Source organism: Dryobates pubescens, chromosome 28, assembly GCF_014839835.1.
Source record: "Dryobates pubescens isolate bDryPub1 chromosome 28, bDryPub1.pri, whole genome shotgun sequence".
Taxonomy (NCBI): Eukaryota; Metazoa; Chordata; class Aves; order Piciformes; family Picidae; genus Dryobates; species Dryobates pubescens.
In genome coordinates this window covers 14,678,273-14,705,349 of record NC_071639.1, presented here as the reverse complement: position 1 = coordinate 14,705,349, position 27,077 = coordinate 14,678,273, and the positions used below count along the sequence as shown (strand labels likewise).

General features: G+C 45.8%; 1 protein-coding gene across 5 annotated transcripts in view; it reads left to right on the top strand.

The window, feature by feature from the left end:
• The window catches only part of KLHL32 (kelch like family member 32), a 52,241-nt gene that overhangs the window by 134 nt on the left and 25,030 nt on the right, over positions 1-27,077 (top strand). For 3 of the 5 annotated variants that reach the window (XM_054174063.1, XM_054174060.1, XM_054174064.1), the window contains exons 2-5: positions 10,061-10,148; positions 11,149-11,329; positions 17,225-17,332; positions 22,245-22,343. In XM_054174063.1, coding sequence (XP_054030038.1) covers positions 10,126-10,148; positions 11,149-11,329; positions 17,225-17,332; positions 22,245-22,343 — 411 coding nt within the window. In that variant the 5' untranslated portion in view covers positions 10,061-10,125. Of the gene's footprint in view, positions 1-198; positions 256-10,060; positions 10,149-11,148; positions 11,330-17,224; positions 17,333-22,244; positions 22,344-27,077 lie in introns of those variants that run through there. The other 2 variants (XM_054174061.1, XM_054174062.1) reach the window with 2 other exon arrangements.

Here is a 27,077-nt window from a genome sequence, read left to right as displayed (position 1 = left end):
GCTGCTTCCCATTACCGAATCGCGACCGGCGGGGTGAAGTCGCCTGGGGGCGGGGGCGGCTGCCTCCGCCGCCTGCGAGGCGGCCGAGAGTGCGACTGTCCTGGTTGCCACGGGAACGGCGCAAGCTGTGACTCCGCCGCGGGGACGTTCCCGTGTACCGGCCGGCGCAGCCCCAGCGGTCCACCGGTCCCCGGCTCGGTGCAACTCCGGCGTAGGAGGCGACGGGAGAGGGAGGGATGGAGCGAAGCCCGGGGGGTGAGTCGGGGACGCGGCAAGCCCAGCTCCCGGGTTTGTGTGGGGACGTGCCGCAGGTGCTCGGCGGTGTCCTGTAGGATGGCTCTGCCTCCTCGAAAGGGGCTGAGAGCGGATCCTGCCGGGCTCCGAGCCGTTCTACCCGTGCGGCGGGCGGAAAGCCGCCCGTTGGGGTGACAGAGCCGAGCCTGGCTCCTCCAGCACTTAACCGTGCGGGAGCTGGCAGCCGGGAAGCAGCGAGTCATCCCCTGGCCGCACGCTTGGATGTGCAGCCCCAGGAATTCAAATAGTAATGCTATAGGGGGCTAATTGCCTGCCTTGGGGTGGGGAGGTGCTCTGTTCTCGGCACTCAATTTCCTATACGCCTGGAGCAGTAATGCCCAAACATCTCGGATCCCTGCGACCTGGACAGCAGAGGGACAGCAGCCCGCAGGGCTTGTCCGGGTCCAGCTGGCAGCTGATGGATGGAACCGTCACACACCGTCACATACAAGTAGCGTTTGCCGCTGCGCACCACAGATTGTGAGGACACGGTTTTAGAAAGGTTGTTATAAATTTGCCCAGTTTGGTAGGGGTGGGAAGGTATCTTGGAATGCTTCAGAGTCAAGCTGAGGTTGGTCTTTCGGTGCTGAAGAGATCGGTAGCCCCCGAGGCACAGCCCTGCTGACTGCAGTGGGCAGGGTAAGGAACTGCCGTAGCCTTGCCAGGGTCTGCGATTCTGGGATCTGCCTGTCTGAAGCAGTAGGCAGGGCCATGGCCTCTGAGGGATGTTCAACAATTGTGTAGAGTTTTCATCAGATAACCAAGCTGTGCTAGCTCCTGCAGAAATCAGTGCTGTGCTGAACAAACCGTAGAGGTACCACAGATGCTTAACAATGTACCAGTGCACAGCTCCTCGGCCCCAGCTCTTTGCTTTGTTCCAGTTTACAAGTGATTAGAGAGAATTTTTTACTTAACTTTGAAAGTATTCCCGAAAAACCCCTTTCATCTTTTGTCTGCCTTTCAGATTATGAGTAATTTGACAGTGAAGTACTTTGCAGTCATTCTGGGTGGAATACTGAGCTAGGTGCGTGCACTCTGAGAGGCTGCTAGGCAGTAATGAGCTCCTGTGTTAGTGTGGCACTAAAAATAAAGCAGCCGTCGCAATTAGCACCTCTTAGACACCTGCTCTTTTTTTTGGGTGCTCACCGTGTTTATGACAGATTCTGCTGTGGTTTGTTGTGCATGCCAGCAGCAGAAGTGCCTGCTCCATCCTGCACAGGCACACAACGGGAACGTGCATTTGGGCACCAGCTGAGGGGATACCACTGCTCCCGGTATGGAAGGGGGGCCTCAGGCTTTCTGCGGAAACGCCCAGTTGGATGTCAGGTACCTCTGGCGCTGGGTGCCGAGCGGAACAAGTGCGAGAGAATTTAAGGTGGAATTTGACACGTGGTGTGTTTAACACTTCCCAGTGCTGCGTGAACCGGGCAGGTGAGGCTGGGCATTTACCCTCAGAAAACCATCTTGCGGTCTAGCAGCAGGGATGACTCTGCACACAGGAATTCTATAGAGATGTTGTTTTTGAAAGAAAACCTGGAAGTGGCCCTGAACAGATAGTGTTGCCTTGGACCATGAACACAAGATTGCCTGGGATCTTCTAGCTGAGCTGTGGTCTCGTTTGGATCTCTCTTCCCTGCAAGGACAGAAGAGCTGGCTTTGAGGTGGCAGCCCTTGTTCAGCAGTCTGCATGTGGCTAAATGCAAGGGGAGTTTGGCTCAGGATTCCAATTTCAACACACAAATTCCAGTAGCATCCGGAAGGTGGCTTTGGTTGGGATTTGTTTCCTCTCTGATCAATCTCTTTGTATTAAGTGGAGCAATGAATTTGTAGTTTACAGTGATGATGAGTATTGGCAGCAGATGGAAGTGCAGGCTGATGTGGGCCTTTGCTCCAGTGGGTGCTTGCAAAGAAAGTGAGTGTGATTTGACCAGAGAAAAGGCAGTGCTCATTAAAAAAATAACGTTTTTTATTGTCTCTATTTCTGGAGCAGATTGCCTTGCTTTGGCTGGAAAACTGACAGTTGATACCATGTGGCTTCTGACACTGCTGATCAGCTTCTCCAACTTGGAAATAAAGGAATCTTTTGAATATGAAATTCATGGCACTGCTGTGGTGTTTTCCAGTGCTCTGCTGACTGGAATATGATTGACTTAATGGCCAAGAATTACAGTAATTTAATGTCATGCTAGTGTGGGGAAGTGATGATTATAAATTGGTCTGGAAATGGGAATTGGATTAAGTGAAAAATGAAATTAATTTAAACTCCCGGGTGAGAACAGTTGACAGCGTTATCAGGAGCAGCTAGCCACACATAAATATCCTCCTCCACTCTAATTATGCTGAGCTACAGTAACTATGTAGTTGTTTCATTTTAATTATTTTTAGCTTAAAGAAATTACCCTTCGTATTTGTCATCTATCCAGGATTTCGCATGGCACTTGCTGTTGTGTTCTGTGCTCTGAGGACTTTGAGTACTCGAGCTGACTGTGGGGTGAGGTGGAGGAAATCTCTTGAACTTTTGTATCTCATCTCTTTGAAAATGGAGGAACAGTTCCAAAAGGCTGAAAGTGGCAGAGAGTTTCTTAAAAAAAGTATTCCAGTTTTAGAAACCTGCTTTGAATTTTTTAATGTATGGTGGTGGTGGTGGTGGATTGCCCCAGTTCCCTGAATTACCTGGCACTGATACTTAATAGTGAAAGAAATAAGGTCTTTGACATAGAAGTTTCTAAATCTTCATTTAGTTGTGCTCTTGGATGGCATTTTGATGAGGTCTGATGTTCTGCCACTCTGTATGCTCACTCATCTTCAAGAGCTTGTGCTTGGTGATGGGATGCTTTCATTTTCAGAGGGATTGCTGAGCTCTTGCTACCAAATTCTGGTTACTGGAAATGAGTAAAGAGCAGATGCTTTTTTAAAAGCATTTTGAAATGTTGTCTCACAGGTGGGCTTTGCCTCTTATTGAGGTTTGGGCTTTAAACAGTTAGAACCTTCAATCTGAGATGAAACATACTCATGTCTGTGAAGAAATTCTGAGGACCAGAGAGAATTCTGGGAAGTAGCTTCAAGAGAAGAAAATGAAGCAATGGTGTCTGAGCTTGGCAGTTTAAAGTGAGAGACCAGGAGAGCCTTGAAACTCCTGCTTGTGAGTGTTCCCACCTGGATCAGCCACCCTGATTCTAAACCTGCCTGCCTCTTCCAGAAAAGGGCAGAAAGAAGCTGTGGCATTTTCTGGGCAGGTGCTGGTCTGTGTCCTAGGCCACAGTCTCTGTTTTCCAGCATGTGTGCAGGAGCTTTGTACTGTTAGCTGCTTGGTAATGTCTCCAGCAGCAGGGCTGCAGAAATGTTCTGTCAGGATTTTATCAGGCTGGTGTTACATTTGTACCATTAGCTATGGAAAATCTTGGATGTAGCTAGGATTTGTCACTCTACTCCCTTACCAGACTTTCTGTGGACCAGCAGTGTTTGGCTTCCTTTCTTGAGAAGGAGTTTTGCACCCATGAGGTGGCTGAGGTGGAATCCTTCTTGTGCTCCATGCTGTAAGCAGATGGTTGCATCAATGAGAGCTCCTCTCTGGTACCTGGGGTAGTGCTGAGGGGTCTTCACACACACTGCTGCCTCTTCAGAGTACATCTCTCTGGTGGCTTGAGGAGCGCAGGAGTTGCCATTTCATGTTCTGACACTCCAGCAGTGGATGCTGTGCAGTTCCTGCTAGGTTGAGGTTACTGACGTCAGCAGTTGGAGATTTCACTCTGATAAGAAAGCAGCAAAATATGTAAACAGCTGTGAGGAGAGGCAACAGGAGGCTCCAGAACATCTACTCCTTGGGAGTCTGGGGCTGCTCTGCTGGGTGGCTGCTCTCAACAATTATGTAAATTGAGAACGTCTTCTGCCAAAATTTCAGGAGCAATATGCTGCAGCAATTGAGAAGAACTTTAATTGTAGAGAAGGAGCTTTAGGGGGATAAATATTGTAAATATTTTGATTCAGCAGTATTTAAAGGTTGTGGTGGTTCTGAAGAGTCTTTTCTGCCACCATCTGTCTTTATTTTCCATGACAGCCATGGTGGGCTTTGCAGTATCAAAGATGTGGTGTTTTAGCCCAGCTTACGGTGGTGTGTTCCTGAATGCTGTGATTACTTAGAGGGTGTCTTTAAAATCTGTGTGTGGATTTTTACCCTGTAACAACCTCCAGCTTTTAACCCCTTGTACTTCCAGCATAGCCTTTCATTCATCTCTGCAGTAAGAATATGCCTGGAAAAAAAGATTCTCAGCACCACTAGTTTGGATAGCAGGGGACTTTGGTTCTGAGGGTGTCGTGCAGAGGGATCAAGGTCTGCTTCTGCAGTGTTCACAAGGCTTGATTTCTGTCCTGCATGGTTTTGGGTGGTTTGTGGAGGTTTTTGGTGCTGTTTGGTTTGGGGTTTGTTTTGGTTTTTGAAATGATGGCTGAAGTGAAAATAGCATTGCTTAGATTAGTAACAGATTTTGAAGTGGACATGAGCAAGCTTATGGCCTTATTATGTCTGAAATATTTTCCACCAGGTTTCATTTCAGGTTAAATAAAGTAAAAGGGCTTCATGAGCTCAGCTGGGACCCAGCTTATCAAGGCAGAACCTGGGACTGGAGACAAGTCACCAGGATATGTGGAACATGTTCTTTCCAGGTTTACTTTTGAAATTCACTACAGCTGCTATGAATGTTTTTTCCCAACAGCTACATGTGAAAGAAGAGAGTGGCTTTGAGCAGTGTTTTCCCCTGATCTAACACAGATGTTAAAATTATGTTATAATAGACCATCAAAAGGTTTTCCTTTGAGGGGCTCCATCTGTTGTATTTTTTTCTCCTTTCTGTGTTTTGGTTCTGAAAGCCCCCATTCAGTCCCTGAGCTTTATTTTAGTTGCATAAACCAGAAAAAGAGTTGAGGTGACATTTTCAGAACTTAACTGGCACTCTGACTTCAGTGAGCTGTGGAGATCAAAACAGAGACCTCAAGAGCTAAAAGCTGAAGTGTAGAACATCTGTAGTGGGATAACAGCCCCTGTTTTATGTTTTTGGTGTATTCCTTGGCTGAACTTCCTTTTTATTCCCCCTTCCCACCCCCCAAAAAAATATTTTTCTCCTTTAAGGGGAAACTAAACAAAAGTCTGTTCTCAGTTAAGACGATTTTCCATCTGTTTATCTCCATGATGAACAGTTTCAAAACCTGTGGGAAGAGACAGACTTTACCAGAACATTCATCCTAATGTATTTGTGATCCGTTAAGCACCTTGTCTGGGTGGATGGATGACAACTGAGCAGAAGCTGTGCATCAGTCTTCCCTTGCCCTGCTCTCAGGTTTTGACATGAGATGTTCTGCAGTAGTACTGGCCTGAGGTGCTCAGCACCCCTCTGCCCTCCCTGCTGCAGCTCCTTGCTCTTGTGTTTTGCTTGCACCACTCCTTGTGCAAGTGTGCTGTGGGCTGTATCACCAGCTTGCCTCTCAAAGTTTTAAGAAAAATACCCCTCCAAAATGAAATGAAGCCTTCCACAAGTTAAAAATCCCCTCCACAGAAGTCTCTGTGCACTCTCAGGCCAGGTCACTGCTGCTGCATTCTATCTTCAAAGCAGAGCAGCCAGTTGCTTTGCCTTGTAGTGAGTGTGTGCAGGCTAGGGAAAGACAGACTCGAAGTACTTAATTTTCTTTCATATACTAGGGGGTAAAAGGTGTGAAATGACTCTTCTGATGTACCAGATTCTTGCACTGATTTGAAGTAAGCAAATGTTTGTAACTGCAGCTTGCCATGAATGAACAGAAGGGGCTTGGAAATCCTGACCAGCTTTTGTGTAGGAGAGAGCAATCACAACAAACTGCTTCTGTGAGAAACTGCAAACAAATAAAAGATGAGCTGCTATTCGTGCCTCACAAAAGCAGGAGAGATTATGCACCAAAGAAACAAGGGATTTCCAAATGCTGGGGACCCTTGTTTGCAAACCTGGGGCACACTGCAGTAACATTTCACAGAACCACAGAATCACCAAGGTTGGAAGAGACCTCAAAGATCATCAAGTCCAACCTGCCACCACAGACCTCATGACCAAACCATGGCACCAAGTGCCACATCCAGTTCCCTCTTGAACACCTCCAAGGACGGTGATTCCACCACCTCCCTGGGCAGCCCATTCCAACGGCTAACAACTCTCTCTGTGAAGAACTTTCTCCTCACCTCGAGCCTAAACTTCCCCTGGCACAGCTTGAGACTGTGTTCTCTTGTTCTGGTGCTGGTTGCTTGAGAGAAGAGACCAACTCCCTCCTGGCTACAACCTCCCTTCAGGTAGCTGTAGAGAGCAATAAGGTCACCCCTGAGCCTCCTCTTCTCCAGGCTAAGCAACCCCAGCTCCCTCAGCCTCTCCTCACAGGGCTGTGCTCAAGGCCTCTCCCCAGCTTTGTTGCCCTTCTCTGGACATGTTCAAGTGTCTCAATGTCCTTCTTAAACTGAGGGGCCCAGAGCTGGACACAGGACTCAAGGTGCAGCCTAACCAGTGCTGAGCACAGGGCACAATGACTTTCCTGCTCCTGCTGGCCACACTATTCCTGATGCAGGCCAGGATGCCACTGGCCTTCTTGGCCACCAGGGCACACTGCTGGCTCATGTTCAGCCTACTATCAACCAGTACCCCCAGGTTGCTTTCTGCCTGGCTGCTCTCCAGCCACTCTCACCCCAGCCTGTAGCACTGCCTGGGGTTGTTGTGGCCAAAGTGCAGCACCCAGCACTTGGATTTGTTGAATGCCATCCCATTGGACTCTGCCCATCTGTCCAGTTGGTCGAGGTCCCTCTGCAGAGCCCTTCTGCCCTCTAACAGATCAACTCCTGCCCCCAGCTTGGTGTCATCTGCAAACTTGCTGATGACTGACTCAATCCCCTCATCCAGATCATCAATGAAGATATTAAAGAGCATGGGGCCCAGCACTGATCCCTGGGGGACACCACTGGTGCCTGGCCTCCAGCTGGCTGTGGCACCATTCACCACCACTCTCTGGGCTTGGCCCTCCAGCCAGTTCCTAACCCAGCACAGAGTGTTGCTGTCCAAGCCATGAGCTGACAGCTTAGCCAGCAGTTTGCTGTGGGGTATGGTGTCAAAGGCCTTGCTGAAGTCCAGGTAGACCACATCCACAGCCCTCCCCGCATTCTCCTGCTTTCAGCCTTTAGATCTCAGGAAACCAAAGGCAATGAGTTTAACCAACTCCAGCCTTCCAGAAGGATGAAATTCTTCTCAAGCTGCTGCACCCCATGCTGCTGAAGTCTTTTGAATCTTCCCCGAGCTGTTTCCAAGAACACTTCCTACCTGCTGGAGTGTTGCAGTCTTGCAGCCATTTAAGGATCCTGCAATGAGCTGAGCCATTTCCCCTAACAAAACTTTTTGTAGAAGGAGAGATGCTCCTTTAGTCCTTAATAAGGTTGTTACCCACTACACTGAAGCTGCTTTCAGTGTTTTGAGTTCCTGGCATTTTCAGTCTGACAGTACTGTACAAAGGGGTGGGTAGGCGACACAGATGAGCAGAGTAGCTCTCAGTTCTAGTTTGTAGTTGGTGCTCTTTCTCTCCTGGAAATGAGTGGGAGGAGCCTTTTTTGGCTACCTCAGAATCACTATAAATGTATACAGAGCTAAAAGCTTGCATTTGTTTTAAAAATATAACAGAGTGGCATGTGAGTGTTCTGCAGGGCTCCTGGCGATGCCACAGCTGCTGCCTGCTCACCGGTGGCAGCGCTGTCAGAGCTAAGAGCCCAAGTGCTCAAGCCAGAGCTTCCCAACCTACTTCTGCATTATTTACTGGAGAGCAGGTGTAGAGCTGACCGTGGTGTCAAACCTGGCCGAAGCTAAAGTCAGCCCTTTGCTCACAGTGACTCAGGTCATCTGGATGCAGCCCTGCACTTGTTGGCTGGACTCAGTGTTGGTGTCCAGGGATGGAGGACAAGCAGAGGCTGGGCTCGTTTTGAAATGAAAGCTGCAACTGCAGCTGCAGATACATTTGATGACAGAGAAGGAAACCACTGTGCCTGCTCTATTTTGGCTTTTCTTTACCTTAAAAAGCATTTATTTTCTGATCATTGCTTACCCTGGATTGCCACAAAACTTTTCTCTAGTGATAGAGTTGGCATTTTCCTTCCTGAATCAGGTTTTGATTTAGAAGTTCAGTTGCTTTAAGGGTGATGCTGACCCAGTGATTCTCTTAGAGATGTGCTGGCACCAATCTGTTTAAACTTCATCATTTGCTGTGGGCCAGATGGAGAGGCAGCATTGGTAGCTTCTGTGTGGGTTAGAGGCTGGGAATCTAAACTAATGGAAAAAGTAATTGGAGTGAAAGAAAACCTTCACTTGTTGTGATACAGTCTAGAAGTCAGAATAATATGGTGAAATGCAGTCATTCAGATTTCTCCCAAGCAAGTTAACCTTATTAAAGCTTCTGAAGTACCTCACACAAAGTGATATTCTTTTTTTGAGCATGTGCAGTTTCATTTGGTCATCACTCCTTTAAGAAGTGGATTGTCCCTGTCGGCAAACATTGATTTGCTTGTTTAAAACCTCTTAGCAGCTGGAATCAAAAGCTTTACACTCAGACCAAAATGATTATTAAGAAGGTAATCTCTGATCATGCTGCTACCAGCAATATTTAATGTGTGTTAAATAATTAAAAGTACTAATGTGAGACCTTGAAGTGCACAGCAAAGGCAATTAGCTGCATAAAATCTAGTTAGAGGAGTCCTTTGATGTAAATTCTTTTCCACTACCAAAAAACCCAGCAAACCAGCCAGGATTTCAATGAGAACCCCTCTGTGTAATGCAGAGATTTTGCTTCTCCTGTCCAGCTGCAGCTCTGTACAGCCCAGCTGGGTGTTGTTTTTGGCTACGAGGCACAACATCCCCCTGCATTCTTCCATGCTGCTTTCCCCATCCCAGACCAGGCTTGTCTCTGCTGTTTTCCCACTTAGCTGGGTAAGGTTACAGAGGCGGCAGCAGCTCTGTGAACATGTCACAGGAAGCAAATGTAAGAAATAAACTGGTCTGCAATAATAAAATGGGGCACCTGATGGAAATGCTGATTTTTCTCCACAGCAGATGGTTTTCTGATCTGCAGAAGGCAGCCTAGGGCAGGGTGAAGGGCTGGAAGAAGTTATCCCTTTGGGGTAGCAAGTGAGGGATTGTAGCTGGGGAGACCAGTGTCCTTCCAGAATGACATAGGCTTGTTCCCTGGCTTTGGTTGTGTAAATGCATGGCTGGTGTAGTGGTGCAATGGCGCTGGGTATTGGTTCTGTATTGGTGGTTGTGGCAGAGGGCTTGGGCTGTGTTACAGTTTTTTTGTCTACCAGTCAAGCTGACTGTTGAGTCTCTCCTCTTGGTATTGCAGAATACAAAGTTTGGCCTTGGAAGCCTGTTTCAGCCACTAGTAGGTTGCAGAGGTGATGGGGATATATGCAGCATGCCCTGATCAGGGAACCCGTGCACCACTAACTCATCAAGCTCTGTTCTGCTGCAGGAGGAGATGTGCCTTCAGGGCAGGGCATGCAGGAAGCTCAGGTGGGAGGGTGAGAATTGCCAGAAAAGACTGGAGAAAAGGCCACTTGCAGGCCATTACTCTAGTACATAAAATGCCACTTTCTCTTAGCTACATGGTGTGCCTTTCTGCAGCAGAGTTAAGAATGTTGCTTTTGAGTTGTACATCCTGAAAGCACTGATCTTCAAGGCTGGAGCTGTGCATGCTCTGAATGTCAATGTCTCTCTCTTTCCAGCTGCAATGCATGCTGCTTTCTCTCCAGGACTGTGAGCTTTGATACTCGGAAGAGAAAACTCAAAGATGCCATCTGAGAAGTGCCTGAGGTACAGTACTTGGAAGCATGTGTGTGAAGTCATTCACGCTTAGGATGATGTTTGCCAAAATATCGGTCAACAGATACTAGAAAAGTGAAACTGGTATCTTTGTTGATCAGTAATTGAGGTTATTTAATGCACACCCATGTTACAGTCTGCAAAATATCACTCCCTTGCTGTCACTTAGCTCTAGCAAAGTGAAGCATGCCTGGGATTGATGTGGGTCTTACGATCTCTTCTGATGTTCTCTTCTTTATACCTTTGTTTACACTTAGAAGCTGTGATTGTGGAAGCCATCTCTAGAGACTTAGAGTCTCATCAGTATAAACTGGAGTAGTCTCACAGATTCCAAAGAAGTGCTGCTTTGTGCCAGAGGATTTGCAGATTTCATTTGTTTCTGTTTGCATCAAGTGTCATTGTCTCTCCTTTTTGCTCTAGGAAAGAGCTGTAAACATCCTGCTCCTCACAACACAAATCACACAAACAAAAACTCCACAGGACTTCATAGATGTGGATGACCTGAAATGCTCTGAAAACATTTAGTAATGCAGTGTGAGTCTTAAAGAGGCTGCCTAAGACCACGCTCTTTGTTCTTGCAGTAGTTCCATCCATCCATCCATGCTCCATTCTGCTAGCACACCAGTCTGAGCTGCTAAAAAGTATTCTGTTGCCCCATTAACCTAGGCCCTTTGTTCTTCTGGCTTCACTCTAAAATTACTCTGGTTTAATCCTGTGGGTCCAGCTGGCTTCCAGTACAGCAAATGAAAATCAGAGCAGCTGAGGGTTTTCTAAGCCAGGTATGCAACCAGGTTTTGTAACTTTGTCCTGCTAAGGTTTCCTTGTGCTGCCTATATCAGAGAAAGGTTTCTGCCTGACAGGGCTTGTGACTACGTTTTTCTTGTCAAGAAGTATCAAATTACCTTGCCTTAGACACAGCTGTTCTGTGTTTCTGGCAATCTGCTTTTCTCCTTTGTTTTGTGGATGAAATCTTTCCCCTTTCTTCTCTCAGTGTTCAGGAAATGCTGACAGGTCAGAGGCTGTGTCAGTCCCGCTCCCACAACGATGCTGTGCTGGCCGCCCTGAACCAGCAGAGGAGTGATGGCACTCTGTGTGATGTCACCCTGGTTGCTGAGGAGCAGAAGTTCCACGCTCACAAAGCAGTCCTGGCGGCCTGCAGCGACTACTTCCGAGTAAGCCCAAAGGTTTTACTTTCTCTTTTCTTATTACAAAGACTCAAAATGACCCTGTGTGGAGTGGATGGGTATGGCTACAGCTATCATACTGAACAGGCTGCACGTGGGAGCTTGTAGAAGATTCAGGATTATTGCCCATGTAGTGAACAGAAATGGGTGTTTCCAGAGAGTGATGAAGGAGGAGAGAAGATGTAAGTAGAATAAGATGAAATGACCATTCTCCTGGATTTTCTTGGGAGGGATTATTGGATAAACCTTGCAAATTCTCTAACCCTGAAGTCTTTGCCATAGGAAACAAACTTCTCCGTAGTTTGTGTGGGATGTAAGTACAGGACTGCAGTCAGGGGACTCTGGGAACGTCAGATGTTGGAGTTGCCTAAAACTGAGATGACAACACTGAACATCAGTGTGACACAAAGAACTTACCTACTGCAGCTTCCGGTTTCTATGACTCAGATGTGGTTAATGCACCAGGCTGCCTTCAGTTCTGTCTGGAGGTCTGTGAAGCAGCTCGTGTGATCTCCTAAACTACTCCAGAAACACGGTGCTCTGCACAGGCTCTGTCAGGAGCAGCCAGCATGGCTTTGTTTGCTCTTTCTCTTTTGCCACTGAAAACTAGCTTGTAAAGGCACTGAGTATTTCCTTTCTGTGGAGACCTTTCATGTTTTTCTCTGTGTTCTGTGTCTACTTTAATTTAGATGGAGCTACTTCTGACATTGTTGTGTTTGCTTGATTAGAACAAGTCAGCTGGGCAGCATTCTTACGTTTTTCCAAACTGACTCTTCTTTCTTTCTCTTCCTGCAAAGGGAAGTTTGCTCAGGCTTTAGAAGGGTACCTGACTGTATCTGGGCCATTATACGTGGAAGAGTGGTCAAGGTTGACAGAAACTGTCTTATCAGGTTTTGAGGTTATAGTCTGGAGTAAAATCTTCATTTGCTTTTCCAAGACAAGCTGGAGACTTGAGCTGCAGCAAGATCTGAAGGGCCAGCCTTCTGGGCTGCCTGCCTTTCCTTCTCCTAGTGGATATAGGTAGTCTTGCAGCTCCAGCTGGGCCCAGACCTTGGAATTAAATCCTGAACGTGACACTGATTTGGGAGTTTGCTACACCTGTACACCAGCACGTGGTGGTGTTTTCTTTAAGAACAAAATCCCTTAGGGAATTGCACAGAATAACTGGACTTTTAATGCAGTCTAACTGCAAGATTAGACTCTTTAAAAAAAGTAGAGGGTTTGGTTTGCTCTGTGCTCAGGATCTCCTGAAGGACCTCTTCTTCCCAAAGGATCTGAAGAATACAGTCGTTGGCTCTGTACCCCAGAAGACTCATGTAAAGAGCAGTAACTACAGGTATTTTCATGACCTCTATTTTAAACCACAAGCAGCTTTTCAGACAAGCTTCTCCATGTGGCATGCTGGGCTGGCTGTCGGTGTGGGTCTGCTGCAGTGAGAGCAGGCAGCTGGGCCAGTCAGTGTGCAGTGTGGCTGCTCCGGCAAGCTCAGTCATTTCCAATTAGAAGTCTTTCTCTTTTTCCCCCCTCTGGGAGCAAGATGAAATGTTACTGCATGACTTCATTAGGAGGCATTTACAGTGCTGGCAGGTGATTATGTAACCTCAAGATTTCCTGGTACAAAATGCACTGGTTTTCCAGCTCTTTTCTTCTGCCTTATTTTTCCTTTGAGTGGGTTTATAGTCACAGGACTTTGATCTTCCTCAAACAGATGCAGATTCTCCATGCAATCTGGATGAGCAAAATTGTATCAACTAACTAGAATCAGTTTTAGAATGTCAGTCACATTCTAAGTTATTTCCACGATGAGCGTGTTCAGTTCTTGGAAGACTTTCTTCTAGGAGCTAGGCAGCTACTTACTCTGCATACAGACTTTGTACTTAATGCTGTCCCAGTTGATTCTTGCACATTTTCTTCTCAGGATGTTTGTGTGCTGCCTTTCCTCCTTGTCAGCAGAGCTGTTTCCCATGCACACAGCATTGCTGAGTGCTTGCTCGTTTCAGCCTTTTCAGAGGCTTGTGCTGTCAGAGCAAATGTCCTTCTGTTGCAGTTCTTACTGTGTGTAAAGGAATTAGTTGCAATTCTGCTGCTGCTGGATGGTGGACAACATAGTGTCTTGTTCTGAGTTATCCCCTTGAGTATGTTTAATTGCTTTTGTAGGCTCTATCAGCAAAAGGACAGGGAAAACAAAATGAAAATGGTCAGTGAAGTGGTTTTATTCTTTCTGTAACTAATGCCTATGAACAGTTTGTGCAGAGCGATGTGTACATCAGTAAAGGTTGTCGTGGCACTTCAGGGTACTTCTGCAGCAAAACTAGGCTGTAATCTTACTGGAGAGCAGGGTTTACAGTCATGGTGAGAGATAGGGGTGGTTTAAAAGATGAAAAGGGTATCTGGTTCCAGCCCTCATAAAATGTGCCAGATATGACAGGTATCCAGTGCAGAGCTTCATAAAATGGGCTGTTTCCAGGGTCAGCATTAGTAGCTCCTCTTGTAACAAGGGTGGTTTGGCAGTTACTCTGCAGAACTAAAGTTTAGTATTGGTTGGGACATACGACTGCCAGTACCTAATGGCATTAACATCATAAAGGGCTTTTTAAGAAGCTAATTATCACATCTAAGATTGTTACTCCGGTTCTGTTAGATGGAGCCTTGCTGTAAAACTGGTCCCAGCATGTGTGTGCACGCTGAGGTGGGGGATTTGTCCTGATGGCCCTCTAGGAAGCTGCTTTGAAAAAATCAGTCCCTTAGAGGAGCCAACATTTTGATTGTGGTTCTTCCTGCAAAAAGAAATTGCAAGAAGCTCTGCCTCCCTGAATGAAACATATTGTGGTAGTTAAAGTGCTACTTCAGGAGCTGGCTGACGTTTATGCCAGTTTTATTTTGGGCTTGCTTTTGATATCATTTGCTAAAATCATCGAAAGCTGTGAACAATGGGCTGATGCCCTCACTGGGAAGCATTAAACCAATTTAAGCCAAAATTTGCAAGTGTGACTCATACTGTTCTGTGCTTGACTGGAGGTGTTGGAAAAAAAAATACGGCTTTAGTTCTGGCGCTTGCTTTGTACTCAGAAAGGCAGGGCTGGCTGAGGGTGCCTGTTGTGAGCAGGGGCATCCGGCAGGCTCTGCACGCCTCTGGCCTGACAGGGCACAGGGAAACAATCGTTTGGGTGTGCAGGACCACCTGCAGTGACTCAGTCATTTTGAAGTATTGAAAGTAATGACGTTACTGTGGCTGTGGCATTCACTGTTAACTTATTTTATTCTGGTGTAGACTTGCACATGAAAATTGTGAATTATGTTTGTCTACAGCACAACTTAGCCTGCTTTTGACTGTGGTGCTGATACAGCAATTCATTGGGAGCAGTGTGCTAACATCTGTCCTTTCCCCTTCTGTCTTAAATTGTGTTTGTGAATCTACACAGAAATTTGGGGAAGACAGATCACACTGACTATCAAATTCTAACTATCAAAACATGAATTAGGTTTGATGCAGGTTCAGCCAGGAATTTCAGCTGTTAGCAACAAATGCTTTTATTGTTTGCAATTTTGACCGGGAGTCAAGATCCTGGGTCTTGTCACAAGCAAGAAAATCGCTTTGATATTGCCAAGTTACTCACACAAAAATGTGGAGCATACACACAGGAAAAAATAGCACACCCTTAGCTCCTCTAAACATCAGGGTAGCTCTTTGATTTTAATTGCTTAATTCTAAAGATGCTGGCAGCACAAGACAACAAGTGCATCTCATCTCTCACTGGTGTGGAAGCTCCAGGGGCTGTGTCCTCATGTCTGACACTAGTGCATGAAAGGAAACGCCAGCAGAATTTGCTTTGCTCACAGCAGTAGGTGAGCCTGTTCTGCTCAGTTTTTCTTTCCTTTCTTCTCATTTCTTTAACTACATATTTCCTTTATCTATGAATTATCATTCCTAGATGTCTTTCATGACCTTTGCATTTTACAGGATTCATTTTAGCTCTGTGGCAAATGCTTAAACCCCACTATTGAGGCAGATTTCATTGAGCAGATGCATTGTTGCAGGCTCAGTTAGTGGCTGACATTCTCTGGGCATTGAGAACTTTTCCAGAAGAATCACCTAACAAGCCTTGTGCAGCTGGGATGGAGGAGCTCAGATCTGAAGGAATGCAGGACTGACCTGTTCCACACCAGTAGGATTTCTCATGGACTTCAATTTGCATGGGGTGTGACATCCTGAGTTCCCTGAGCAGTGCAGGAAGCTGTTCCAACACCTCTGCAGAGTTAGTTTGCTGCCTTTGTGGCTTTCCTGGTTGGGGTGGTGAGCAGTATGATTTCTTCCCTGTAAAGAGAAAGTTGTGGAACAGGTAAGTGCTGAAGTCAGAGCATGCCCTGTGGAGGTGAGCTTGAGCAGCACACAGCAGTTAGTGAAGGGGCATGCTTTCTTCAGATATTTCTGAACTGGATGGAAAAAGTTTAGTTAAATAGTTGGTGTGACTCCCAGACAGGTTGCATGGTGCATTTGAGTTGATTTCCTCTGGAGCCCAGCCTGTCATAAGGAGCTGGGCAGGATGGCATCAGTGGGATTTAATTCATGCTTAGACTGGTGAGGATTTTTTGCCCAGAGTGCTTACAGCATAGTTGATAATTACAATAATAGAGTTGATAATTACAATATAGTTGCTAATTAGTAGGAAAAGTAGGAGTGAGTTTTTAACACACAGCTCTGTGCTGACTTGGAGATGAGAAGGCTTGTGTGCATGGAGCTTAACTTGCTCTTAATTCGTCTGTACGTCCTGGTGTTTATCTTTTGAAGGTGTGCAATGAGAGGAGCTATGAGAATGCCCCTTCACTCCCTGCCCCACAAGAGCAGCTGAAGGCTAAGGCAGGCTCTAGAGCAGCAGCTGCAAAAGCTGCAGTTACTCCAGGATGAGAGGGACCCGGGTAAGCTGAATGGGAGGTGGATCCAGAGAGATGCAGAGCACGCTTGGCGTTGCTGCAACCCCATGAACATCAATCATGTGAATGCAGTGCTCAAAGGAGTTAGTTCTAAAGCATCCCAGAACTCTGTCATTGTGCTTGCTGCCTGCTGCTAAGTCTTAAACATCCCTGAGCTCAGCTGGAATTTCAGGAATGTGAACTTGTGACAGAATGACAGAATGTTGCAACAGGAATTTTGGAGCAGTTGCCACAGAACAGCAAGTGAATTGTGTTTCCTTCTCTGGAGGAGGGACTAAAGCAGCAGGGTTGAAACAGGCACTTCCTTTCCCAGGGTGTGGGCTCAGTGACCAACCTGATGGCAGAACAGGACCTGGACATTTAAAGGCACCAGAAGAATAGGGAGGTGTCCTCACCACTGTTTTGTTATAGAAGGCACAGTAATTCGAGTGCTGTATTGCTCACAGTCCAACCTGAGATGCTGATTTGGGAAGGATTGGTGACAAAAGATGCTGTGTGACCTGACCCTTCTCACTCAAATAATTCATGTGGCTTATTGGTCCTCATTTCTAAGGGTGCTCTGCATGAGTATTGCTTCTAGTGGTGCTTGTGTAGATTTGCTTTGCCAGAGTTCAGTTCTTTTATCTTGGTTATTAAGACATTGTTGTGTGACTGATCCCATTGGTTCCAGCTGAATTACTTAGTTCAGAAGTGTTTATATGGACCAAAGAGCTGTGTTTCAGTTTTTCCAGAACAAGTTTTTATGTTTCCTTATTGACAGAAGGACTCAGCTGCAAGGTTGGTTGCTGTGGTGGTAGCACTGAAAGCTTGCTCTAGACCTCATCAGAACTCAAGTCTGCTGCTATTCTTTTCCAAGGGAAATGAAGTTAGTGGTGATGGACAAATCAATCCTTTTCCTCCTGGATTTCACCAGCCATTATTTTAAATGGTGAATAATATTTCTTTCCATAGGCAATGTTCAGTCTCTGCATGGTTGAAAGTGAAGCTGATGAAGTGAATTTGCATGGTGTCACGAGCCTTGGATTAAAACAAGCCCTGGACTTCGCCTATACTGGACAGGTATTGTACAGCTCTTCAAATTAAGTGACCCAGGTGAAAGCAAACTGCAATGAAAACTGAAGAAGACTTTGGCAGAGGTGCTAGAAATTATTCTTCTTGTGCGCTGCCTAGTAGGTGGCCTCCTGATGTAACAGATCTTACTTTTCATATGGTGTTGTGGTTTGGGCTTTGGTTATGGCTGTTCATTGTTTTGTTTTGTTTTCTGTAGAGGAATTGTCTAATAAAAGTACTGTTTGTGTGCCTTGTTGCCAGGTAGTGAGCCATGCAGGACTCGTGTCCCCTTTATGGTGGCCTGGCTGTTGATGAAAGCTCAGTGGGAGTTCATCCTGCTTGCCAAATGAGCACCTGTGTCATGTTGGTAATGTGAAGCTGTCGGTTGGTCACTCTGAAGAGAGATTAGATGGGAGGACCTTTGGAGAAGATGAGTTGTAACTGATTTCTGTCTGACCCATCCTGTCTGCTGTGAACAGAGGGTCACTCTTCTCCCTTTCAGTCTAATAATGATGTGTAAAATATGTTGAGAACCTGGAAGGGATGGATTTGGCTTTTGTGTAAGCCAACAATCCTCCACACATTGCTTCCAGGATAGTATTCTCAGCTCCCTGGTAAATAATGTGTTTGCTGCCCTGGATCGTACAGACTCTGGAGTCATTTTTCAGAGATAATCTACTTTCAACAGATGAGTTTGGCCTCTTCAGTTAAATGTGCTGCATCGTGTGCAGTTGCTCACGTACAGAGGTGACTGTAAGGCAGAGTTTGCTGTGTGTCTATCAGGTACACCCAAGTACTGCTTTGAAGCCCCAAGAAATGAGAAGGGTTCTGTAAGAGTTTTTCAGAAGAGATAACGCAGTGATATGCAGGTCTGAGAATGAGCAGTGTCAAATTTTCCTTGGGCCCTTGAAATTCTCCTCCAGCACTGGCTTTGTCTGTCCTGAGCATGGCCTGCGCTGGCTGTGGCTGGCAGAACCTGGGTGAGGGTTTCAAGGAGTGAGGGGGAGTAATCCCCAGGGGCTTGATGCCACTTGCACCAGAGTGCTGAGAGCAGAGCTGGCTTTACCCTGTGCTGCAAAGTCTTTCTGAGTTTAAAAACTAACTGCACAAACCATTGCAAAAGCCACTCATGCTAGTTACAACCTTAGATCTCTTTGAAGATGCAGGAATCAAGACATAATCTGGTGTCCTTAAAAGTGAAGGCCACAAGATGCAAACTGTTGTGGGCTTTTTCTCTTCGGTGTTTTTGAGCACATTTGTCTGAAATGTTAGCCCAAACAATTGCTGTTTCTTTAGATAGCAACATGGAACTGACAGCAGTTTAGGGACAGTCCTAAGGCATCCATATCTAAAGAAATAAATATTTATTTCCAGCCTTCCTCTCTTCACTCTTTACTATTATTTAGCCCAACTTGCACTCAATTTGGAGTGAGCTCAGAGGTAAGTTTCTGTCCAACAATGCCTTGGAGACATCTGGTGGAACTCCTGCACACTGCATGGCGACAGTGCTGCATACCTCCAGCTTCTGAGGGTTAACGACATTTAACTTTTAGCACGACACAGTCTGAGACGAACTCTCATCATCCTTGCCTCTTTCCTTTAATTTGCAATATGTCTGTGGACATCAAGCACAAACTTCACCTTCCTGCCTCCTCGGGTAGGCAGTGCCTTACTGTAACTGTGGCTGGAGTGCTGTGTGTGCTGTAAGATGCTTCGCTGATGTCTCTGGTCTGTGCTGGTAGAAGTATTTTGCATTTAGATAGAATTTTATTTGAGGACCTCCAAACACCTTTCAAAAGCAAGCAGTCACTGTCCATCCTGTGCTGCATCGCAGGCAGGGGATTGTTTTGGGAGAGAATACCTTTACAAAGGCAGCACAGCAAGCTGGCAGCTGGCTCAGGGCTTGGCACCAAGTTCTCCTGACCGAGTCTCTCTCTTCTTTTTCTAAGGCATAATGTTTTGTTTCTGTGCTAATAGAAATTAAGTTGTTCAATGATCCTTACAGGTGCTTTCCAGCTTGAGACGTGCCAGTTTCTGTGGTTTGCAGCAGTTCACACAATTTTATTACATGCCTCAGGGTTCCCTCTGGCTAATGAGACAACTGATAGAACTTGGTACAAAATCCAGGCTTGACGTGCCAGAGCTTGGGGTTGTTTCCTGCAGGGGATGGGAAGGTTCTTCCCTGCTCACAGGGTTTTGGACTGGCACAGAGCTCAGGAGTGAGCAAGGAGGCAGAAGTGGTGACTGGCTGAGAGTGAAATGCAGCCTAAGTGGTGCTAAAAGAAAAGTTAGGGGGGTTGATTGCTCTGAAGCATGCAGCATGGTCTCCAGGGGGGGAAGTCAACTAAGTCAACTGGTACCTTCACTACAGCCTGTCTCCTTTGAAATGCTGATCACTAAGTAGCATCTAGAAGGGATTTTCTTTTCCATCAGACTGGCAGAAATCTCAGGATTTTTTTTTTTTTCCTTGTAGCTTCCTGTGTTAAATTCCCTATGCTTCACTTTCTAGAACTTTCTGATGTGGCATTACACATTTCCTCACTGTTGCAGCATAATGTGAATGGTGCCACCACTTAATGCATGGCCCCACAAACAGCTGGGTGGAAATTAGAAGGAAATACAGGGATATAAATGAGTAGCTGGAGTGAAGGTGGCAAAATTGTCCTCAATCTCTCCATATATGTCTGGGCATAAAATAGCTTTAGTGTCTTTATATTTCACCCAGACACTTTTAATAGCCTGTAATATGCAGGGAATAAATTAAATGATCAAAGTTTTCTTTCCAGATATAAACCTCTTGAGACTCCACAGAGGTGATAGTTAATCTAGACCTTACCTTTTCTCCCATGCTGTAAATTTCCTTGTTTGGAAGGACTGTTAAAGGAATTTCCTCCTCCCTGTCTTTTATCCATTGCTTCTCTCTTTGCTATGGTGTTGGTCACAGTGGGGTGGGAGGCATTGAAAGATTGGGAGGATGCTCTCAGTTCGGGAAACACAAAGGTGAGTATGCTGCCTCAGCAGGAGAAATCTTGCATGGAAAGCTGTAAGAAATGGAAGAAACCTGTAAGAAGTCTGTCTGCCCTCTTGAGCTTCTGTTGGTGACTGTGCAAATTGCCCCTAGGTAGTAGCTAGCCAACCTCCCTGCCCTCTGCCCTGCTTCTCATTGCTGTGCTGCTGGCACACCCTGTGAGTGAATTGCTGGAGCTTTAAAATACAGCAACATTAGCACAGTTTAATATCGTTTGTGCCTACAAGGTAGTAATATGCTCAGGGTTCTGGGTCTCTTTGACAATGCTAAGCTAGTGGCTGACACTTAGTGAGTAACATGACAACAGATGACAACTTGCTTGCTGTAACTGGAGTCTGAGTAACAAACAGTGCAAGGTCTGAACCAGCTTTGTTTTGCCAGCCTGACCTTGAGTTCTCACTTGAAAATATTTGACAGTGCTGCTCATTTTTTAAAAGAATACATCTCCTGGAGTTATTTCTGTGACTGAAATCCTCTCCAGCTTTCCATTTGAAGCAGCTCCTGTCACACACAGCAGCCTCATTAGCACCAGCCAGGCCCCTGAATTGTGCTGGGCTTGATTCTGATTTGCATTAAGGTGCTCCCTGTTGTCCTGGCTCCATAAAGAGCTTGCTCCTGTGTGTAAATCACATATGTGTTCACTTAAAGCCTGCTATGAGTGCCCGTGGTGGTTTGCACGCGCTTCAAGCACGTTGTACGCTGACAGAACTCAAGGAAAATGAATTCTTGGTACAGACAAGAACTAATCCCCTCTGCCCTGTTCCTAATGACTCCCTTCTGTTGGCTGTGATGATGTGTTGAAGAAATGCATCCATGTCTTTTCCATCCCCCACAAACCCAGTTTATCTGCAAGGGCTCTGCATGGGTCTTCCCCTTTGTTTGCCATCCTCCTTCTTCCGCTGCGTTTGAGACATATAAATGATGCTGAGAGATAAAACTAAATTGTGTGGGCAGAAGAAAAACGATGGGAAAAAAAAAGCTTTACTTCCCTGTGGAGCAGTGAGAGACTGACCTCATGTGGTGTGAAACCAAAGCTGCCAGGGGAAATACAACAAGGATGAGACTGAACAAGCTGAGTGGCTTTGAAAAATGAATGTTTATCCTGCATTTCTGAGTCCTTGTTGGATGCTGCACCATTTATGTTTAATAATATTCATTTGGATAGATTGAAATGTGATTGCTGATAAGAAGCTGACCAGTGTCTGTGTTCCCAAAGACCTTTTTGTGTCCTGAAAAAGATGTTCTAACAAGCTGACCCCAAGACAGCAGGGTAGGAGCTGAGGCCCAATTATCCTGGCTGCTGCCTGTGCGTGATTATAATTGAAATGAGGAGGAGTTTTGTGTGAGCAAGTGACAGGATAATCAGTCCTGGTTTCTAAGCCCTTTCTGGCACTTCCCCAGCAGCATACTAGCTCTGTGCCTTCACAGCTTTGCTCTGTAAAATGGAGAAAGTGATTAGGGGAATTCTGAAGCGGTGCCATGCAGGATGGGAAGGGTGTTCCTAGCCTGTGTGTTTCTGACAAGCCTGAGGAATAGTAGCCCTGGAGAGTCGGTTCTCATAGCCCAGTTCACTGCATGTGGAGGCAGCCAGACCTAAAGATAACAAAAGGAGGTTCTGTTGTTTGGAGAACCCTCCCTTCAAAATGAACAACATGTATTTTTTTTCAAAGGGTTTAGAGGATAATGTGGCTTATGGACTCTCACAGGAAAATCTACTTTTTAAAGGTGGACCTTAAAAACTCTGTCCCCATGCTGCCAAAGACTTCTTTGTATGCTCAATTGTACTTCATTGGTTTTCACCTCAACTTAAATGTCTGAAATAATAAAGACCTGAAGCATTTTCTACAGGGACTCTGAATCTGCATGACAAACTTTCCATTTTCTTCTTTACAGATCCTCTTGGAACCAGGGGTGGTACAGGATGTCCTGGCAGCTGGGAGCCATTTGCAGCTGCTGGAGCTCCTTAGCTTATGCTCTCACTATCTGATTCAGGTGAGGCTCTTCTGCCTGCTTATCAGCCATTCCTGTTGAGTAAACTCTTGTTTCAAGCCTGATTTCAGGAGGAGGGGATCAGCACAACACCTGCTGTGACCTAACTGAAGTTCAGGAGACCTGAATTTGAACCTGTTTTGGGTGTCTGTTTGTGGTAGGTGTTCTCTCCTCCCATCCATTGTGACCATCCATTGGTTTGAAGAATAAGAAATGTGAGATGCCAAATAAGCCACAGACTGACTCTCAGTTTTGTCTGAGTTTCTTTAAAGGAGGCTCATGTAGAAATCTGCAGCCAACAGGTAGACTTTGAACTGCAGGGGAATGGGTTAGTGTCCTGTTTCCCTTTTAAAAGTTTCAGCCTTTAGCATTCCACTGGACCATAACTGTCCTGCTGTTGACATTGGAGAGGGCAAGGAAAAGGTAGCTGATGGTGCTGAATATGACAAAGATTTGAGAATGGACCTCTTGTATGGAATTGTGGAGAATGTGGTGCTAGGCACATGGTTTGCACTTTAAAGCTTATAAATGTTGGGTTTCTTTCAGAAGAGTACATGATGACTTTGTCCTTATGCAAGAGAATAAACCTTTAAAAGATTTATTGAGCACATAGAAATGTTTATTTCATAAAGATGTCTGAGTTATGTAACTGACTGCAGATGTAAGGAGTTCTATCTCATTCCTGGCTGTTTTCTGTATTCAGTACCACAGAGAGGACCACGAGCTGCGAATTGTTTCAACAATCAAAGAGTCTTAATCAGCAGGGAATGCTACTGACAGTATGGGGTTTATGGAATGTCCTCCTCCTGATCAACATCAATGCAGTATTGTGTGGGAATAGCTTTAGCAATCAATTTTCAAACCAGTGGTTCATTTCCATTGGCATTCAAAGACTGTCCAGCTTTGAAATCTTACAGCTGAGTGATTTTTCTGTGTTTCCTAAAGTCCTGTGTTATTTCCATCCTGAGTATAGCTCAGGAGCTAATGTGATGGTGGCTGTGAGTGAGGGCTTTGGAAGATGCAGAACTGTTCAAAGCACCTGTAGTGCCTAGGACTCTGCTACAGGAATGTCTGCCATTTGCTGCTTGTGTTGGCTTTTGTTGTGTCTCTGCCTAATTTAACCTGAAAAGAGCATTTTAGGTAAGTGTTTAAAATGAGCCTGGAAAAATGTAGTACTGTACAGCAGCAGTCAGTTGGAATCTTCTTGAAGCTGCCTCTGTGCTGGCTGCTCTAGATTCTTGTATGTAAAAGCAAGCAGTGAGCAGCTTGGTGAAATTAGATTAATCTACTCACAAATGATAAAAAAAGACCTCCTGGAATAACTCTTGGTAATAACTGAAGCAGGCAAACTGTCTTGGAGTGGGGCTTTTTGTTTTTAACCTTCTACTATAATGGTCACTTCAGGCTTGCAAGCCAACACTCTCTCATGGTGCATGAACACCTAGCCATCTGCATCTTTTCCTCAGCTATTTGAATATGTTTATAGATGGCACACATTATTTAAGAGGAGGAAGCTACAAATGAGTCTGCCTGCGCAATTAAAGGCAGCATGCATGGTTTACATCTGTGGTGGGGTCAGAGCTTCAAAGCTGTTTTCTTAAACCCAGCTTCTCCACTTGGAATGCTGCCCACAACACAATCCCAACTTTCACCAAGATACACTCCTCCAGAGATGAATTAATTCTTACAGTAGAGATTGAGAGCATCACCTTTGTATTGCTAGAAAACCCAGCACAGTTGGGATTTTAGCTCCTGGGTTTTTCATATAGAGCAAATTAAACTGCTGGGGAAAAAAAACCTAAAGGTCATCCAGCAGCCAGAACTTGCCTGTTTAAAACTGTTTGTAATCCAGGCACAGGCATGCACACTCTCCACCCCACCTAGGACTGGAGTGGTGTTTTACAAAGCCACCACCATCAAACTTGAGTGTGCCAACTTTATTCCATGGTGGACAGAGTGACCTTCCCATGCTAAGAATGCAAAGCAGACAGAAATGATGTCCCCATTTCACAGATTTTCAGTGTTCTGCAGCCAGCAGTTGCTGTGCTGGATGGCTCCTTTCTGAAGGTGCATGTTGTGTCAGCTGCCAAGACACTTAGCCGTTGACAATTGTTAGGAAGGTTCTTGAACGGGGCTCAAAAGCACCTGTTGGAATGCTTCATCTCTCTGTCACACAGGGCACAGGGATACAGATCTGTACATGTGAGATGTGAATGCACTGGAGAGGGTTCCAACTTGGGTACTTGGGAAGAAAATGATGGTGGTTTTCTCTGTTCTTCAGCTGGTGCCAGTGAGGAAAGTGACAATGGCATACCCAGTGGCTTTGAGTGGCAACGGCACAGCCAGCAGCTCCGAGTCCCATTCTTGCTGTAGTCCCCTTGCTGCTGTTGAGCTGTGATGTGATGGTAGATGTTCTGTGGTTCTGTACACCTGGGTGCTGGTGCTGTCAGTCACAGGAGAGGTCACAAGCTAGGAAATGCTGCTGTGTCTTCCTGCTCTGCAGTTTTCTGTCAGGAGGGGAGAGCAGCTTTGGTGTGTGTCTGCAATAGGAAGGGAGAATCTGTGCTGCTTCACTGTACCCTCCCTGCCCTTCTCCTGCTGTCTGTGCAGCCAGTGTGGGCTCCATGCCTGGCCTGGCCTTCCGGCCCTCTGCCCCGAGAGATTCCTGCTCCTGCCATCCCTCTAACACCTGTGTAACACTGCAAACAGGCTGATGAGTCCCCAAGTGCTCAATCTACAAAATTCTCCTTTGGTTTTATTACCATGTGGTCAATACCACTGCTCCCTGGCCCCTCATGGCTCCTGCCCCCATGTTTGCAACCTTAGCCTGTCCTTGGGAAGGAGGTGGCTCAGGTGTCGAAGCCCCAGCCGGCTGCCCTGCGCTGCTGGTGTGTGCCCAGCTGGCAGCCTGGCAGGGCAGTGCCCGACTGCGAGCGGGGCCTCCTGCCTGGCCGGGCGTGGGCAGCAGGTGGCGCTGTGAGCACGCCAGGCCGGCCGCGGGCACCTCCCGGCCGCCCGCGCGCAGCCCCGCTGGAGAAATTATTTATTTCCCCTCCGTATTCGTTTTCTGACCTAATCAGTAAAAAAGTCATTATTCACACAACACTGGGCAATGTGCATTGTAATTTTTAACAAATAATAGGAAAGTGTTGATGTTTTTGCAGGAAATACAGCTCTGTCTGGGGCAGTGGTGGTCATTTATCACCACACTTTGTGAAATCACTCATTTGTTCTAATTTGAATGTAAATGACTCTAAGGTTTTACAAATAAGGTGACAGACTCACATAAATGTAATTGCAGGGTTCATCTCTCTCTTTTTATATATCACTCATTAAGTTATGAATTAAATACATCGTATTAAACCAGGGGCATGTCCAATGATGATATTGTAATGGCAAATTACTCTATGCTATTAGAGGTGTATTTTTTATTCATGGACATTAATTTGTCATTAAGCAGCATTAGTTTAGCACTTTTATGTGAAAGACGTGACCTGAAAGAGGAGCCTTGCAGCTCTGGAGGAAAGGAACAGGAGCACAGGCGCCAGGCAGACACAGCTTTGCTTTTGCCTCCCGTGCAGAAGCTGAGGGACATTTTATTTACATTTGCTTTGATCTAAAGCAGTCTGAGGTGTGCAGCAAAGACACTTCTGGGACATGGACATGCCTTGGCTGTGAAGTATTTACCAACATGGGAAAAGCCAGAATGCTAAGTGCAAAACAGCGACTATAAATCATTTGTAACCTATGAACTTATGGGCCTGGAGTGAGTTGCAGCCTGATTTTTATCTCGGAAGTGTCCCTGTGGCAGAGAGTTAGTTGTCCTTCTTTTCTTTGCTCTCTCTGGCTTAGTCAAAGTCAAACTGACTTTTCCCTTCTTCATTATGAATTAAGTCTATGTATGCCTCTTCTGTACTTTTTAAGCATGCTGTTATTGTTGTTACTTTCACAGGGATCCGTTCCAGGTTTGAAATGTTAAGCAGCAGCAGAATCTTTCTTAAGAGAAATGTATTATTTCATGGCAGTTGAGAGGTGACTTGGCACCCGAAACTGAGGAAAATAGTGAATGCCTCAGTCTGCTCCACCTGTAACAGATATGGAATAGACCTTGTAAAGCTGAATTTCATTTTACAGTCTGGTGCTGGTGAGGAAGTGGGGCCTGTAAGGCCAGTCTACATAAGCAGCTACAGAAATGAGAGCACCTCAGATTGTCACCTAGGTGTCACCACTGCTAAAAAGTACTTCAGTAGCTGGTAGGGAAGCATTTGTTGCTGAAGTGTTTTGGTGTGCAGGGGAGCACAAAGAAGGAAGCAGGTTTTGTGTGAGGCTGTTGATGTCTTCCAGTCGACCTCAGCACCAGGAGCTGAGGAATCACTTTGCAGCATTGGTAGTGCATTGTTTGCATGACTGAATCAGAGAAGGTTTTGCCAGGGAACCAGAGCCTGGCTTCAGGATTGCGACCAATTCTGTTTAAAACTAAAACTCCATTTCTGCTCAGAGTTTTGTCTAGGCCTTGAACCCAGAGTGAAAACCTGCATATAGCTGCTGTCCTGCTGAATCTGCAGCCAATGTGATCAGAGCTTGGAAAGTTACAAACTGACCTCATCCATCTCACTAGTTGTAGAAATTAAAGGCACAAACCTAAAGATTAGTGCTCTCTTCATTAACCATCAGTGATGTCCTGCAAGTGTCTTGTTTCAAACTGAAAAATATCTGCAGTTTTATTTGTTTTTCCTG